Source organism: Dendrobates tinctorius, unplaced genomic scaffold (assembly GCF_039654945.1).
Source record: "Dendrobates tinctorius isolate UK_male_01 unplaced genomic scaffold, ASM3965494v1 ptg000027l, whole genome shotgun sequence".
Lineage (NCBI taxonomy): Eukaryota > Metazoa > Chordata > Amphibia > Anura > Dendrobatidae > Dendrobates > Dendrobates tinctorius.
In genome coordinates this window covers 599,835-613,677 of record NW_027361695.1, presented here as the reverse complement: position 1 = coordinate 613,677, position 13,843 = coordinate 599,835, and the positions used below count along the sequence as shown (strand labels likewise).

The window sequence follows — 13,843 nt, the reverse complement described above, 5'->3', positions numbered from 1 at the left end:
GCCCATTTTTTTTAACAAAGATCATTATGGGAAACCACCAGCATGTCTTCTTGCTGATGGTTTCCTTATAAATATTCATGAAAATTTTTTTTTTTCCTCTTATGTTCACATTGGATATTGATTACTGTCTTATTCTGTATTGATTGAGCAGAGGAGGGAGCTGACCCAGACAGCATAGAGAGGTTGGCGAGCCGTGTCCTGGACCTTTCCATTCCTGCGACTCCGCAACAGATCCAACGCCTCGCCGAGGAAATCAAAGACAGAGTGAGCGCCCTTTCCAACGTAGACGCCATTCTAGACCACACGGCATCCGATGTCCGCAGAGCCGAACAGTTGCTGAATGAGGCCAAGAAAGCGAAGTACGATTCTTGGTTTCTGGTTGATCTTTTTTGTTATGGAGACAGAACGTAGTGTCACATATCACATCCATCAATCATAGCATTTACCTGCAGCTGCCACCAGAGGGAGCTCAAAGAGCAGATCCTGTACAGCTCGACATCCGTATGGCTCCCTCTAGTGGTGGTCGCAGGCCGCTCCAAATCTGATGAATTTTTAAAGGGGTTATCCAACTTTTTAAAACTTCATCACTTGTGGGTCCGTTTTAAAAACAGATTCATATACTTGTATAGATCAGTACACCAATCATTTAAGCAATTGGTGGGGAAGCTCAGCACCTGGACCCCTAACCAATCACTGTTTTTTTAATTTTTTTTAATGATGGCTATCCTTTATCTTGGATTGTAAGACTCTTCGTGGAAAGTATAACTTTGGCGGAATTTCCCTTTAAACCCAGAACCTCGTCTTCTTCATGTTAATCTTTTCTCAGGAACCGCGCGGAGAATGTGAAGAATGCGGCGGAGTCGGTGAAAAAAGCGTTGGAAGATGCCAAAAGGGCACAGAACGCCGCAGAAGGCGCCATCCAAAGTGCCAACAGCGATATAATAGACACAGAGACGAAGCTAACTGCGGTAAGACAATGACCGGTATCCAGGCTCACGTGCAGACTTATGCGTCTCCATGGTTACAGACTACAAACAAGCCTCTTGTAGTCTGATCCCGCTGACGCCGGTGATCTCTTTGCATCTTCTGTCGTCCAGATCCAGTCAGAAACCTCTAACGCCGAGAGTCGCCTCAATGACGCCATGGATCGAGTCGGTCACCTGGATAAGCAAATCGACGCTCTCAAAGTGATGCGAGCCGGGAACAGCCTGGCTGCGACGCGGGCGGAGGAATCGGCCGGTGCCGCCCTGGACAAGGCCAACGATGCAAAGAAGGTACGGTGCAGGGGGTCTTTATCTTAAAGGGGGATTCCCATCTTAGACTTTTACTTTATGACATATTTAGAGGACATGACATATAATGTAAGTTCCAAAAGTGGGGTCCGCATCGATCACAAGATGGGGGTCCACTGATCCCCCGTCCTGAAAAATAGATCCAGAAAGAGCATGCGGTGTCCTCACATATCTGTGGCTCTCTCCATTCATTTCTATGGCAGACACAGCCATGTATGTGTTCATGGCTACTTCCCCAGGACGGAAGGGGGTCTGGAGACCCCACACTTTGGAGGTTGGTGCAAGTCCAATATATATTATATGCCAAATTCTGTAGGCTTCATAAATATCTACCCCTTAAATAGGCCAAATTTTCTGGTGCTCAAGTGCATCTAAATTCTACAGTTTTACGTCTGCAGGTCCTATGCAGCCTTATGTGTCTCCATGGTAACAGACTACAAACAAACCCTGCGTAGTCTGATCCTGACATCCTTTCTTACCTTCTTTGCCTTTCTGCTCCTTTGTAACCTACAAACAGTGGGGACCAATGAGAGCAACCCGTGACTGCAGTATCAGACTACGCAGGGTTTGTTTGTAGTCTGTAACCATGGAGACACAATAGACCTGCGTAGGAGCTGCAGACACTAAACAAAAAAGATTTGTAAAATGATTTGCTTTAAAAAAAAAAAAAAAAAATTAAATATAAAAATTGGAGTAATATAACGTGACTGTAAAAGTCTACATACCCTTTCACAGGTGAATATATACAGTATACACGGTATCTTTTCACAGGTGCTGGACGGACAGCTGGAGGATCGGTATAAAACCGTACAGAACTTTGTAGAGCACAAAGCGAAAAACATAAAGGACGCAAAGAATAAAGCGGATCGGCTACGGGACGAAGCCAAGCAGCTGCTGGAGAACGCGCAGGATAAGCTGAAAAGGCTTCAAGGTAAAATCTTACAGTATGAGGCTTAAAATGACGGACTATTGGAAATTCCAAACTACCAGATTTAATTTTAGACAATCCCAACAAACCTAAAATGAAAAATGAAGCAACTTTGCAACAAATCGTGGTTAGATATATTCTACCGTTTTGTGCCTACAGCTCCTATGCAGACCTATGCGTCTCCATGGTAACAGACAACAAACAAACGCTGCGTAGTCTGATCCTGCCGTCACATCCCTTTCACCCTCAGTACAAAGTAAAGGAGAAATGGAGGTTAGACAGAAGTAGAGGGGCTATGCTATGACTACGCAGGGTTTGTTTTTTGTCTGTTACCACGGAGATGCATAGCTCTGCGTAGGAGCTGCAGGAATAAAACGGAAGAACAGTTTTAATGAAGACCGATTGCAAAGTTGCTTTATTTTTCCATTTTACGAGTGATGTCATTTCGGTAAGGAAAACGTGAAATTCACTAACGTCGCCGTTACCCGTTACAGAATTAGAGGTGTCGTACGAGAAGAACGAGGTTATCCTCCAAGAAAAAGCCAAGCAGCTGGACGGCCTGGAAGACAAGATGAAGACCATCCTCGAGGCCATCAACCACCAGATCCAGATATACAACACGTGTCAATAAAGAAAATCACTCGGGAACGACCAAAGCGCCAGGAATCAGCTCCCCCCACACAAAGTCTGATTATTTAAAGGGGCGTTATGCAAAAAAAAAAAAGCATGCACTCGATTTAAAGGGGTTAGAAAAACATAGCAGCTTTCAATAAACAGCGCCACCCTTGCCCACAGGTTGTGTCTGGTATTGCCGCTTAGTCCCATCAACTGCAATACCAGACACAACCTGTAAATTGAGGTGGAGCGGTTTTCTAGAAGAAATGCTAGAGGAAGGCAGCCATGTACCTGGCGTAAGGGGAAGGTGCAGTTTATTATCCCTTTAAATCCTCATTTTGTGTGCTGTCACAGATTTCACATTTCGTAACAAGACGCCTTTTGAGGTTCAAGCTCCTTGTGGTCGACTTGTAATAAAACTGACCGGAGTGTCCCCGTCGTATGTAAACTGCATTACGTGTTTTATAATATTTAAAGGGATCGTCAGGGGGCACGATAGACGTGATGTCATCGCCGTACGGACGGTGGGGACCACCAGAGCAGCGCTCAATTAGCAGAGAATTTATTTATTATTCTATTACATTTTCAGGAACTTTCTTGAAATCTTGGACAAATCCCTTTAAGACTGCGTCCAACCTTCACCATCGAATTTGTGTTTAATATATCAAAGTAAAAAAAAAAAAAAAATACAATATTGCAACAGGTTTTGATTACAAGTTTTCCACCGTTTTGGGTCCACAGCTCCTATGCAGAATACGGGTCCAGTTAATTTTTGCCTTTTTTTGTGTTTTTTTTTTGCACATCTTTGATTTCTTCTAAATTCTTCTGACAATTTGCGCCTTTTTTAAAACCAATTTTTATGCGTTCGCCCGTTTTAGGTTTTTTTATGTGTTCGCCATTGCATGCCTGGCTTTTGTTTTACGGAGGTTTGCCGCCAATTTATCAATTGCAACTTTTTTAAAAGTCGCTTTTTTTTTTTGTTGTTGTTGCGCAATCATCACTCCAGTCCTCCCACCACCTCGGAGTAATTTTATGTTCGGGTGGAATTTTTGGTCAAACGTTTTAGTGGATGATGTGATTTTTTTTTTTTTTTTACTCTAAAAGAGCCGCAAAATTGACTGGAACAATTTCGGAGACTTTAGGCGAAGAAAAACAGCAATGGAAACAAGACAATAAAAATCACTTAAACCCCCTTACACTTCTTGGAATTGAGTAATCAGGCCCTACATTGTGACTGACAACAACCAACACCTTTGTTCTCTGTTAACATGAAGACGCATTGGTCTGCATAGGAGCTGTGGACACAAAACAGGTAAGGTTTATCGATGACCTGTTGAAAGTTGCTTAATTTCTATTTTTATTTTGGAGGGACACTAAAAACGTGGCTGGAAAGGCAGAAATGGTCTTTAAAGGGCACCTCCTGTGACCCCTTCAGCCGATCTCAGTACTGCAGCTCCTATTGAAGTGAATGTGATCTGAGCTGCAGTACCGAGAGCGGCCACTAACCCATGTATGAAGCTGAACTGCTACGGTTCTGTTCACCGTTTACATCAGGTTGTCGTGGAGCTGGAGATTGGTGGGGGCCCGATACCCAGCCCCACTATCTGATATCGATGACCTAGCCTGAGGATGGTCCATCGATATGTCAGCCATGGACAACCCCTTTAAATCTTCCTTGTGCAGTGGTGCCCTTGTCTTTTACTGTGCAGAGGAACTGCAGCGTGTCTACATTCAAGTGAATGGATGCTACCGCGGGGGTCAGCCCCGAGAATGCCCGATACCCCGACATCTAGCCCTACTCCTTTAGTTTTCCCTGCAATCTGCGGCATTAGATGCGTCTGGCGGCTGCTTATCTCCCCAAATATTAACGTGCAGCCAACAACTAAGTCCATCTCTACACCTCGGACTATAGGGGGTATATAAGAATTCTGCACACGGGGGAACAAAATATGAGGGGACCCCCAAACCAGAGAGCACCTCTATCATTGTGAAAAGGGACCAAATACAGTGGGTATAGAGCCCCCCACCTGCACAATCTCCCAGTCTGGCTGACACCCCAACTCTGTGTCTATTGCTGCTCCCACGGTGTAGCACCCCAAATACTGATCTTTAGAAATAATGGAGTTATTGTAATGCGCCTCCTAGAACGTAATAATACCCCATATGTGCCTCTTGAAGGCTACTATTCTCTGAGTGCCCCCCTCAAACTGATAATGCCCAGCGTGCCCCCCTATCAAGCAATATGTCACAACCGCCCATTAAATGACAATAATGCCCCATGTGTGCCCCTTAAAACTAATGCCCCAAGTGCCCCACTAATAATGCCATTTGTGTCCCTCAACATTTAATAATGCCCCCTAAGTGTCCCCCGTAGATACATTACTGCCTCAGACCCGTGACTGAATAAAAACAGAAGTCTGAGCCCCCTTGACAATTAATAATGCCCCCCAAAGTGCCCCTGTGGCTAAATTACTTCTAGCGTCCTAGACAATAATACTGCCCCATGTGTGCCTCTTGAAGGCTATAATTCTTTGCGTGCCCCCTTATAAACTAATAATGCTCCAAGTGCCCCCTCAAGCAGTATGTCATGACTGCCCCATGAAAAGCAATAACCCCCCGTGCGCCCCATAATAACTAATAATGCCCCCTGAGTGCTCCTTAATAATGCCCTCACTGCTCATTAGAAATTAATAATGCCCCCTTAGAGGCCTTTAACAATTAATAATGCTCCTTAATTCCCCAGGTGCCTCATAATTATTATTGCCCCCCCGAGTGCCCCCTGTAGTTACATTACTGCCGCGGACCCATGACTAAATGAATAATAACAGAAGCCCCCCGTAATGTGCAAAGTGAAGCCACCGTCCCAACAACTATCACCCCTCTGCCTACAGTTCCCTGGTCTCCCGATAGTCTCGGTTTTCCCAGTGATGAAGTATCACATCCACACCTGACCGCTGCAGCCAATCACAAGCTGCACCGATCACAGATCATCACTGGTGAAGAGAGAACGGTAGCAGGACCTAGGGAGGCATCGGATCAGCGGGGACTGATAGATTGGCTGATCTCCGCACTCCACATTACCCGGTTTTGGAATCTGCGCGATTTCTGGGCGCACTCGGCCTTAGGTCGTGTTTGCTTCCCTTACATGCGTCTCTATGACAGTCTGATAAACCGGAACGTTTCATCGTCCGGCACCTTTCGGGTGTAGAAGAAAACAAATCCAATAAAGATTACAAAGCGCTAAATATTCAGTATCCGGGAGCCCCGGGCCGGGACCACAGCGCTGGGGGGACCACCCCGTGGTCTGTGATATCTGCGCCCCTGCACACTGCAGATATGGGGCGAGTCCAATCATAGCAGCTTAACCCCTTAGATGCTGCGGTTAATCGTGACAGACGGCGGGGCGATGGTGGTGCCGTCATGGCAGCTTGGGCATCTCCTGGGGGCCCCTGTGGCTGCCATCTATGTACACCCGGCACCGTAAAAGTTGTTTTACAACATGTGATATTTTAGCAAATCGCAGCTTTTAGGAGGGAATTAGTGAAGAGCGGCCCTTGGGGCTCCACCTGTACACACCGGGGGCCCAGCCTGTAGGGGGCAGTACACACCGGGGGCCCGGCCGGTAGGGGGCAGTACACACCGGGGGCCCGGCCCGTGGGGGGCAGTACACACCGGGGGCCCGGCCCGTGGGGGGCAGTACACACCGGGGGCCCGGCCCGTGGGGGGCAGTACACACCGGGGGCCCGGCCCGTGGGGGGCAGTACACACCGGGGGCCCGGCCCGTGGGGGGCAGTACACACCGGGGGCCCGGCCCGTGGGGGGCAATACACACCGGGGGTCCGGCCCGTGGGGGGCAATACACACCGGGGGCCCGGCCCGTGGGGGGGCAGTACACACCGGGGGCCCGGCCGGTAGGGGGCAGTACACACCGGGGGCCCGGCCCGTGGGGGGCAGTACACACCGGGGGCCCGGCCCGTGGGGGGCAATACACACCGGGGGCCCGGCCCGTGGGGGGCAATACACACCGGGGGCCCGGCCCGTGGGGGGGCAGTACACACCGGGGGTCCGGCCCGTGGGGGGCAGTACACACCGGGGGCCCGGCCCGTGGGGGGCAGTACACACCGGGGGCCCGGCCCGTGGGGGGCAGTACACACCGGGGGCCCGGCCCGTGGGGGGCAATACACACCGGGGGCCCGGCCCGTGGGGGGGCAATACACACCGGGGGCCCGGCCGGTAGGGGGCAGTACACACCGGGGGCCCGGCCTGTGGGGGTAATACACACCGGGGGGCCCGGCCGGTAGGGGGCAGTATACACCGGGGGGCCCGGCCTGTAGGGGGCAGTACACACCGGGGGGCCCGGCCTGTAGGGGGCAGTACACACCGGGGGCCCGGCCGGGAGGGGGCAGTACACATCGGGGGGCCCGGCCTGTGGGGGTAATACACACCGGGGGCCCGGCCTGTAGGGGGCAGTACACACTGGGGGGCCCGGCCTGTGGGGGGCAGTACACACCGGGGGTCCGGCCTGTGGGGGGCAGTACGGCAGATTATCACCGGGTCGGTGCCTGTAGTCCCTCAGATAATAGCTCAACCCCTCCGGCCAAACTCAGACGTGACGGCCTGGGGTCCAGAGCCTCTATTATTTTCTGTGACCCAGTTGCTGAATTTGGATATAACAAACCCTCAGCTGAAGGTTTTCAGTGTCTGGAATGAAAAATTGAGAAAAAAAAGTTTCCATTCACTTACAGCAAGCAGAGATCCTGACAAAGGGGAAAGAAAGAACGACATGAATGTGGAGAATCCCTTGAAGAAAAAGCTCCGCCCTCCACTCCAGCTCCAGAAGGACTCGGTCATGTGATCAGCGATCACAGCCCGAGGTGACGTCATCACCACACCTTCTGGTCACATGACTTCGCCCTGACGCCTTCGCTCCACCCCCTTTCTCTGCGGCCGCGTCACATGACCCCAGGAGAGCCCCGGTCACGTGGGAGGATTGTGCTCGGTTTCAGGAAGTGCAGGCGGCGGGGGCTGCGGATGGTTGTCCGGCTCCGGAGGGGGCGCTGCGCGGCGACGAGAGGCCGGGACACGGTCTATGGTGCCACAGCGAGCCGCCCAGGGGCAAAGGCGGCGGCGACCGTGCGCGTCACCGGGAGAGGCCTCCTGCGGCCTTACCGCCTCCCAGCTGCGGGGACTGGAGGAGGCTCAGGGTGAGTCAGCGCCGGCGATGGACGGGACTGCGGGCAAATCCGGGAGAGGAGGCGACTGCGGGGGGAGAGTGAGAGTCTGCAGTGTATATATATATATATAGCCTGGGATTACCGGGGAGTGATGATATATATACAGTCTATATCCGTGTATTGTGTCCAGCGATAATCCGCTCTGTGCAGGCTCAGTGTCCTGACAGCGAGGACCTGAAGATCAGTAATGACCCCATCCTAATCTGCAGCAGGAGGCGATAACTACCATAGCAAGAGTATTCATGTACTGATATGGTGATACCCCAGAGCTGCACTCACTATTCTGCTGGTGCAGTCACTGTGTACATACATTACTGATCCTGAGTTACATCCTGTATTATACTCCAGAGCTGCACTCACTATTCTGCTGGTGCAGTCACTGTGTACATACATTACATTACTGATCCTGAGTTACATCCTGTATTATACCCCAGAGCTGCACTCACTATTCTGCTGGTGCAGTCACTGTGTACATACATTACATTACTGATCCTGAGTTACATCATATATTATACTCCAGAGCTGCACTCACTATTCTGCTGATGCAGTCACTGTGTACATACATTACTGATCCTGAGTTACATCCTGTATTATACTCCAGAGCTGCACTCACTATTCTGCTGGTGTGGTCACTGTGTACATACATTACATTACTGATCCTGAGTTACATCCTGTATTATACTCCAGAGCTGCACTCACTATTCTGCTGGTGCAGTCACTGTGTACATACATTACATTACTGATCCTGAGTTACATCCTGTATTATACCCCAGAGCTGCACTCACTATTCTGCTGATGCAGTCACTGTGTACATACATTACTGATCCTGAGTTACATCCTGTATTATACTCCAGAGCTGCACTCACTATTCTGCTGATGCAGTCACTGTGTACATACATTACTGATCCTGAGTTACATCCTGTATTATACTCCAGAGCTGCACTCACTATTCTGCTGATGCAGTCACTGTGTACTTACATTACTGATCCCGAGTTGCATCCTGTATTATACTCCAGAGCTGCACTCACTATTCTGCTGATGCAGTCACTGTGTACATACATTACTGATCCTGAGTTACATCCTGTATTATACTCCAGAGCTGCACTCGCTATTCTGCTGATGCAGTCACTGTGTACATACATTACTGATCCTGAGTTACATCCTGTATTATACTCCAGAGCTGCACTCGCTATTCTGCTGGTGCAGTCACTGTGTACATACATTACATTACTGATCCTGCGTTACATCCTGTATTATATCACAGAGCTGCACTCACTATTCTGCTGCTGCACTCACTGTGTGCATACATTACTGATCCTGAGTTACATCCTGTATTATACTCCAGAGCTGCACTCACTATTCTGCTGGTGCAGACACTGTGTACATACATTACATTACTGATCCTGTGTTACATTCTGTATTATATCCCAGAGCTGCACTCACTATTCTGCTGGTGCAGTCACTGTGTACATACATTACTGATCCTGAGTTACATCCTGTATTATACTCCAGAGCTGCACTCACTATTCTGCTGGTGCAGTCACTGTGTACATACATTACATTACTGATCCTGAGTTACATCCTGTATTATACTCCAGAGCTGCACTCACTATTCTGCTGATGCAGTCACTGTGTACATACATTACTGATCCTGAGTTACATCCTGTATTATACTCCAGAGCTGCACTCGCTATTCTGCTGGTGCAGTCACTGTGTACATACATTACATTACTGATCCTGCGTTACATCCTGTATTATATCACAGAGCTGCACTCACTATTCTGCTGCTGCACTCACTGTGTGCATACATTACTGATCCTGAGTTACATCCTGTAATATACTCCAGAGCTGCACTCACTATTCTGCTGGTGCAGTCACTGTGTATATACATTACTGATCCTGGACTGATCCTGAGTTACATCCTGTATTATACTCCAGAGCTGCACTCACTATTCTGTTGGTGCAGTCACTGTGTACATACATTACATTACTGATCCTGAGTTACATCCTGTATTATACTCCAGAGCTGCACTCACTATTCTGCTGGTGCAGACACTGTGTACATACATTACATTACTGATCGTGAGTTACATCCTGTAATATACTCCAGAGCTGCACTCACTATTCTGCTGGTGCAGTCACTGTGTATATACATTACTGATCCTGGACTGATCCTGAGTTACATCCTGTATTATACTCCAGAGCTGCACTCACTATTCTGTTGGTGCAGTCACTGTGTACATACATTACATTACTGATCCTGAGTTACATCCTGTATTATACTCCAGAGCTGCACTCGCTATTCTGCTGGTGCAGTCACTGTGTACATACATTACATTACTGATCCTGCGTTACATCCTGTATTATATCACAGAGCTGCACTCACTATTCTGCTGCTGCACTCACTGTGTGCATACATTACATTACTGATCCTGAGTTACATCCTGTATTATACTCCAGAGCTGCACTCACTATTCTGCTGGTGCAGACACTGTCTACATACATTACTGATCCTGAGTTACATCCTGTATTATACTCCAGAGCTGCACTCACTATTCTGCTGGTGCAGACACTGTGTACATACATTACATTACTGATCCTGCGTTACATCCTGTATTATATCCCAGAGCTGCACTCACTATTCTGCTGGTGCAGTCACTGTGTATATACATTACTGATCCTGGACTGATCCTGAGTTACATCCTGTATTATACTCCAGAGCTGCACTCACTATTCTGCTGGTGTAGTCACTGTTTACATACATTACATTACTGATCCTGAGTTACATCCTGTATTATACTCCAGAGCTGCACTCACTATTCTGCTGGTGTAGTCACTGTGTACATACATTACATTACTGATCCTGAGTTACATCCTGTACTATACTCCAGAGCTGCACTCACTATTCTGCTGGTGTAGTCACTGTGTACATACATTACATTACTGATCCTGAGTTACATCCTGTATTATACCCCAGAGCTGCACTCACTATTCTGCTGGTGCAGTCACTGTGCACATACAGGATGTAACTCAGGATCAGTAATGTATGTGCACAGTGACTGCACCAGCAGAATAGTGAGTGCAGCTCTGGAGTATAATACAGGATGTAACTCAGGATCAGTAATGTATTATACTCCAGAGCTGCACTCACTATTCTGCTGGTGCAGTCACTGTGTACATACCATTACTGATCCTGAGTTATATCCTGTATTATACCCCAGAGCTGCACTCACTATTCTGCTGGTGCAGTCACTGTGCACATACATTACTGATCCTGAGTTACATCCTGTATTATACTCCAGAGCTGCACTCACTATTCTGCTGGTGCAGTCACTGTGTACATACATTACATTACTGATCCTGAGTTACATCCTGTATTATACCCCAGAGCTGCACTCACTATTCTGCTGGCTGTGCTCTAGATGTTTCTGTGGTTAAGATGGTTGTAGACTATCCGCTCAGCTGAACACCTGCAGTGGAAGACATGGGGGTTTCTGACATCAGATTGCTGGTATAAATGACTCTTCCAGAGTGCCAGTTATATGCAGGAATTTTTGAAAATTGCAGAACTTCAAATGCAGCTCTGGAGTATAATTTAAATCTATTGTTAGTAATATTTGGACACTCCCCATTTTAATTGCTTCTTCTTATTGTTATAGACTCGTTCAGTTCTATATTTAGTGCGTTTTTGGCTCGGAGCCGATTTCTAGATGTTTCCAGTGATGATTGCGGCCAAAGTGTGTGATCACCCAAACCAGCAAGTGTAAACAGTGTTACATAATCCTGCACATACGCCAGCGCTGCCGGTTTAGGAAAAGCCTCAAGAATTGCCTTAGAATTCACGGCAAAAAAAAAAAGATAGTGCTGGTTTCAGTGCTCCGTCCTCTGGTCCTTTGGGGGTCTCTGGTTCATGTGATGATGATTGTAGAGATTATACAATTTTTTTTTTTTTTTTTTGTTTAATTTTGCTAATATTTTGTTCCCAGCAATTGTAGATTTTGCTCCAGATTTGTATCATAATCTGCAATAAATGTTTTTTGTTTTTCTTGCAGTAGACTTTCCCTTTAAATTCAGCGCTGAGAATCTGCAGCAAACCTGTAGCGTCAATGCGCTGTGTGAACACATCCTTAGGGCAGAGCTGCTCTGCAATCTTTGGCTACTGTAAAGACCTGTCAAGACCTTTTACTATATTTTTATTTGTTAACTGTTTGACGTTTTATGCATAGACTATGATCACCCTGTGTCATGTCTCCAGGAACATCACTTATTTTGTTGCTTTGATCGTTGGGGGTCCTACTCCTGACACCATCCCCTCTTTCCACCAATGAGCTTTTTTTTTTCCAGCTCTTAGCCGTCCACCCCGGTGACTGGATTTTGAATAATTCTAAATATATTCCGGTGCTTCTTAACTTTTTGCGTTTTCTATTGATAACTCTGATACGCTTATCTCTCTAACTTCCATCCTGAGCCTCCTGTTTCATGACAGGGCAGTGGAGGAGGAAGGGGTTACTGGCTGACAACCACCATGAATAGATCCGTGGCTTCCGTTACGGGTTGTCACTGTGACCGTGCGGCCTGTGCAGTGTGTCCTCAGTCTGCAGCGGTTCTTGCATTGTGCCGTCGTCCCGTTATTCAGCTGTAATCGAATCCTCTTTCATCGCACAGACGGCAGCCGACGCTCCTTCTTATTCCTCTGCACAGATGGTGCCCGGGTAATCCTTCAGCCCACATCTGCGCCTCCCATGATTAGAGGCCAAATTAATACCAATGTCTGCGCGCTCCAGTCAGCTGCTTCACTATAGGCAAAGTTTATCCCAAATCTTAAGGTGCAGGGTTTCCTGAATAGCTGATCCAGGGGCTAAGTACCTCCTTGCACCTGCACCTCGCTCTCAGTGCACCCGATTGTCCTCACCTGGGCAGGCGAAACATTACCCTGCTCTGACTTGTCAGGCGACAGGAGGAGGTGCACAGAGCTCTGATCCTGCCTCCATGGACTTCTTATGTGGCCTCTGAACCTGGAACATGCAGCACTTTCCAAGTGTTTGGAGGGCAATCGAGGTCCCTGCACGTTTTCTGGATCAAACCCTGCTCTACGCCGTGACCTTTCCCTTGATTGACAGTTCCATCTTGCCAACTTCTGCCCTGAAAACTGGTTCTTGCATTATGCTATCCCGGTCCAGTGCATGAGCCGTACGCTCCCTGCTGTGTGCAGTCAGCCCCATTGATGGACCTTAGGTAGAGTAGAGTACAGCGCATGCGCCAGCCCGAGATGCCTGCATACGATTTCAGCTCTGAAGGCTGTAACGCTGCAGTAAGGTTTTGCTGTCAGGCTCCTCACAGACTTGCTTTTAAGGGTTATGCACAACAGGATAGGTGATATTTTTCTGTTTGCTGTTTCTCAGACCTCCAAGGATGCACTGATCTGGCCTTCAGGACTCTGAAATTCGACTGGGGGCCACGCCGCTGCTCCATTAACTTTTTTTTATGGGACTGCTGGAAAAAGCAGAGTCCTGTAGTCAGTGTCCTTTGGCAAACCCATAGAGAATGGATGGGGCGCCGCCACCAATCTGTTTTGGTGGAGCATTTCAGAGCCACGTATCAGTGGTGGAATAAACATAAGAAAATGACTACTGTAATAATGACTCCAACTAGTCAATTATTGAGCATTGTGGTACAAAAGAAGGGTAAATCGTGGAAATAATCCCTTAACTAAGGGTCCCCAAAAGGCCATGGGGCCCAATATTTGGCTATTTAGATGTTTAATTGCAGTACCG

At 48.0% G+C, this 13,843-nt stretch overlaps 2 protein-coding genes and 1 long non-coding RNA gene across 6 annotated transcripts in view; 2 read left to right on the top strand and 1 right to left on the bottom strand.

Moving 5' to 3' along the window:
• Window positions 1-3,283, top strand: part of LAMB2 (laminin subunit beta 2) — a 57,848-nt gene extending 54,565 nt beyond the window's left edge. For both annotated transcript variants that reach the window (XM_073569607.1, XM_073569606.1), the window contains 5 exons: window positions 152-359; window positions 827-968; window positions 1,098-1,274; window positions 2,064-2,223; window positions 2,715-3,283. In XM_073569607.1, the coding sequence (XP_073425708.1) occupies window positions 152-359; window positions 827-968; window positions 1,098-1,274; window positions 2,064-2,223; window positions 2,715-2,851 (824 nt within the window). In that variant the 3' untranslated portion in view covers window positions 2,852-3,283. The remainder of the gene's footprint in view (window positions 1-151; window positions 360-826; window positions 969-1,097; window positions 1,275-2,063; window positions 2,224-2,714) is intronic.
• The window catches only part of LOC141084732 (uncharacterized), a 62,561-nt gene extending 54,768 nt beyond the window's left edge, over window positions 1-7,793 (bottom strand). Inside the window, exon 1 of the long non-coding RNA XR_012231096.1 lies at window positions 7,579-7,793. This is a non-coding gene — a long non-coding RNA (uncharacterized lncRNA). The remainder of the gene's footprint in view (window positions 1-7,578) is intronic.
• A 43-nt stretch (window positions 7,794-7,836) lies between these two features.
• Window positions 7,837-13,843, top strand: part of USP19 (ubiquitin specific peptidase 19) — a 46,788-nt gene continuing 40,781 nt past the window's right edge. Inside the window, exon 1 of one of the 3 annotated variants that reach the window (XM_073569609.1) lies at window positions 7,837-8,039. The gene's annotated coding sequence lies outside the window, so the exon portion shown is untranslated. The remainder of the gene's footprint in view (window positions 8,040-13,843) is intronic. The other 2 variants (XM_073569608.1, XM_073569611.1) reach the window with 2 other exon arrangements.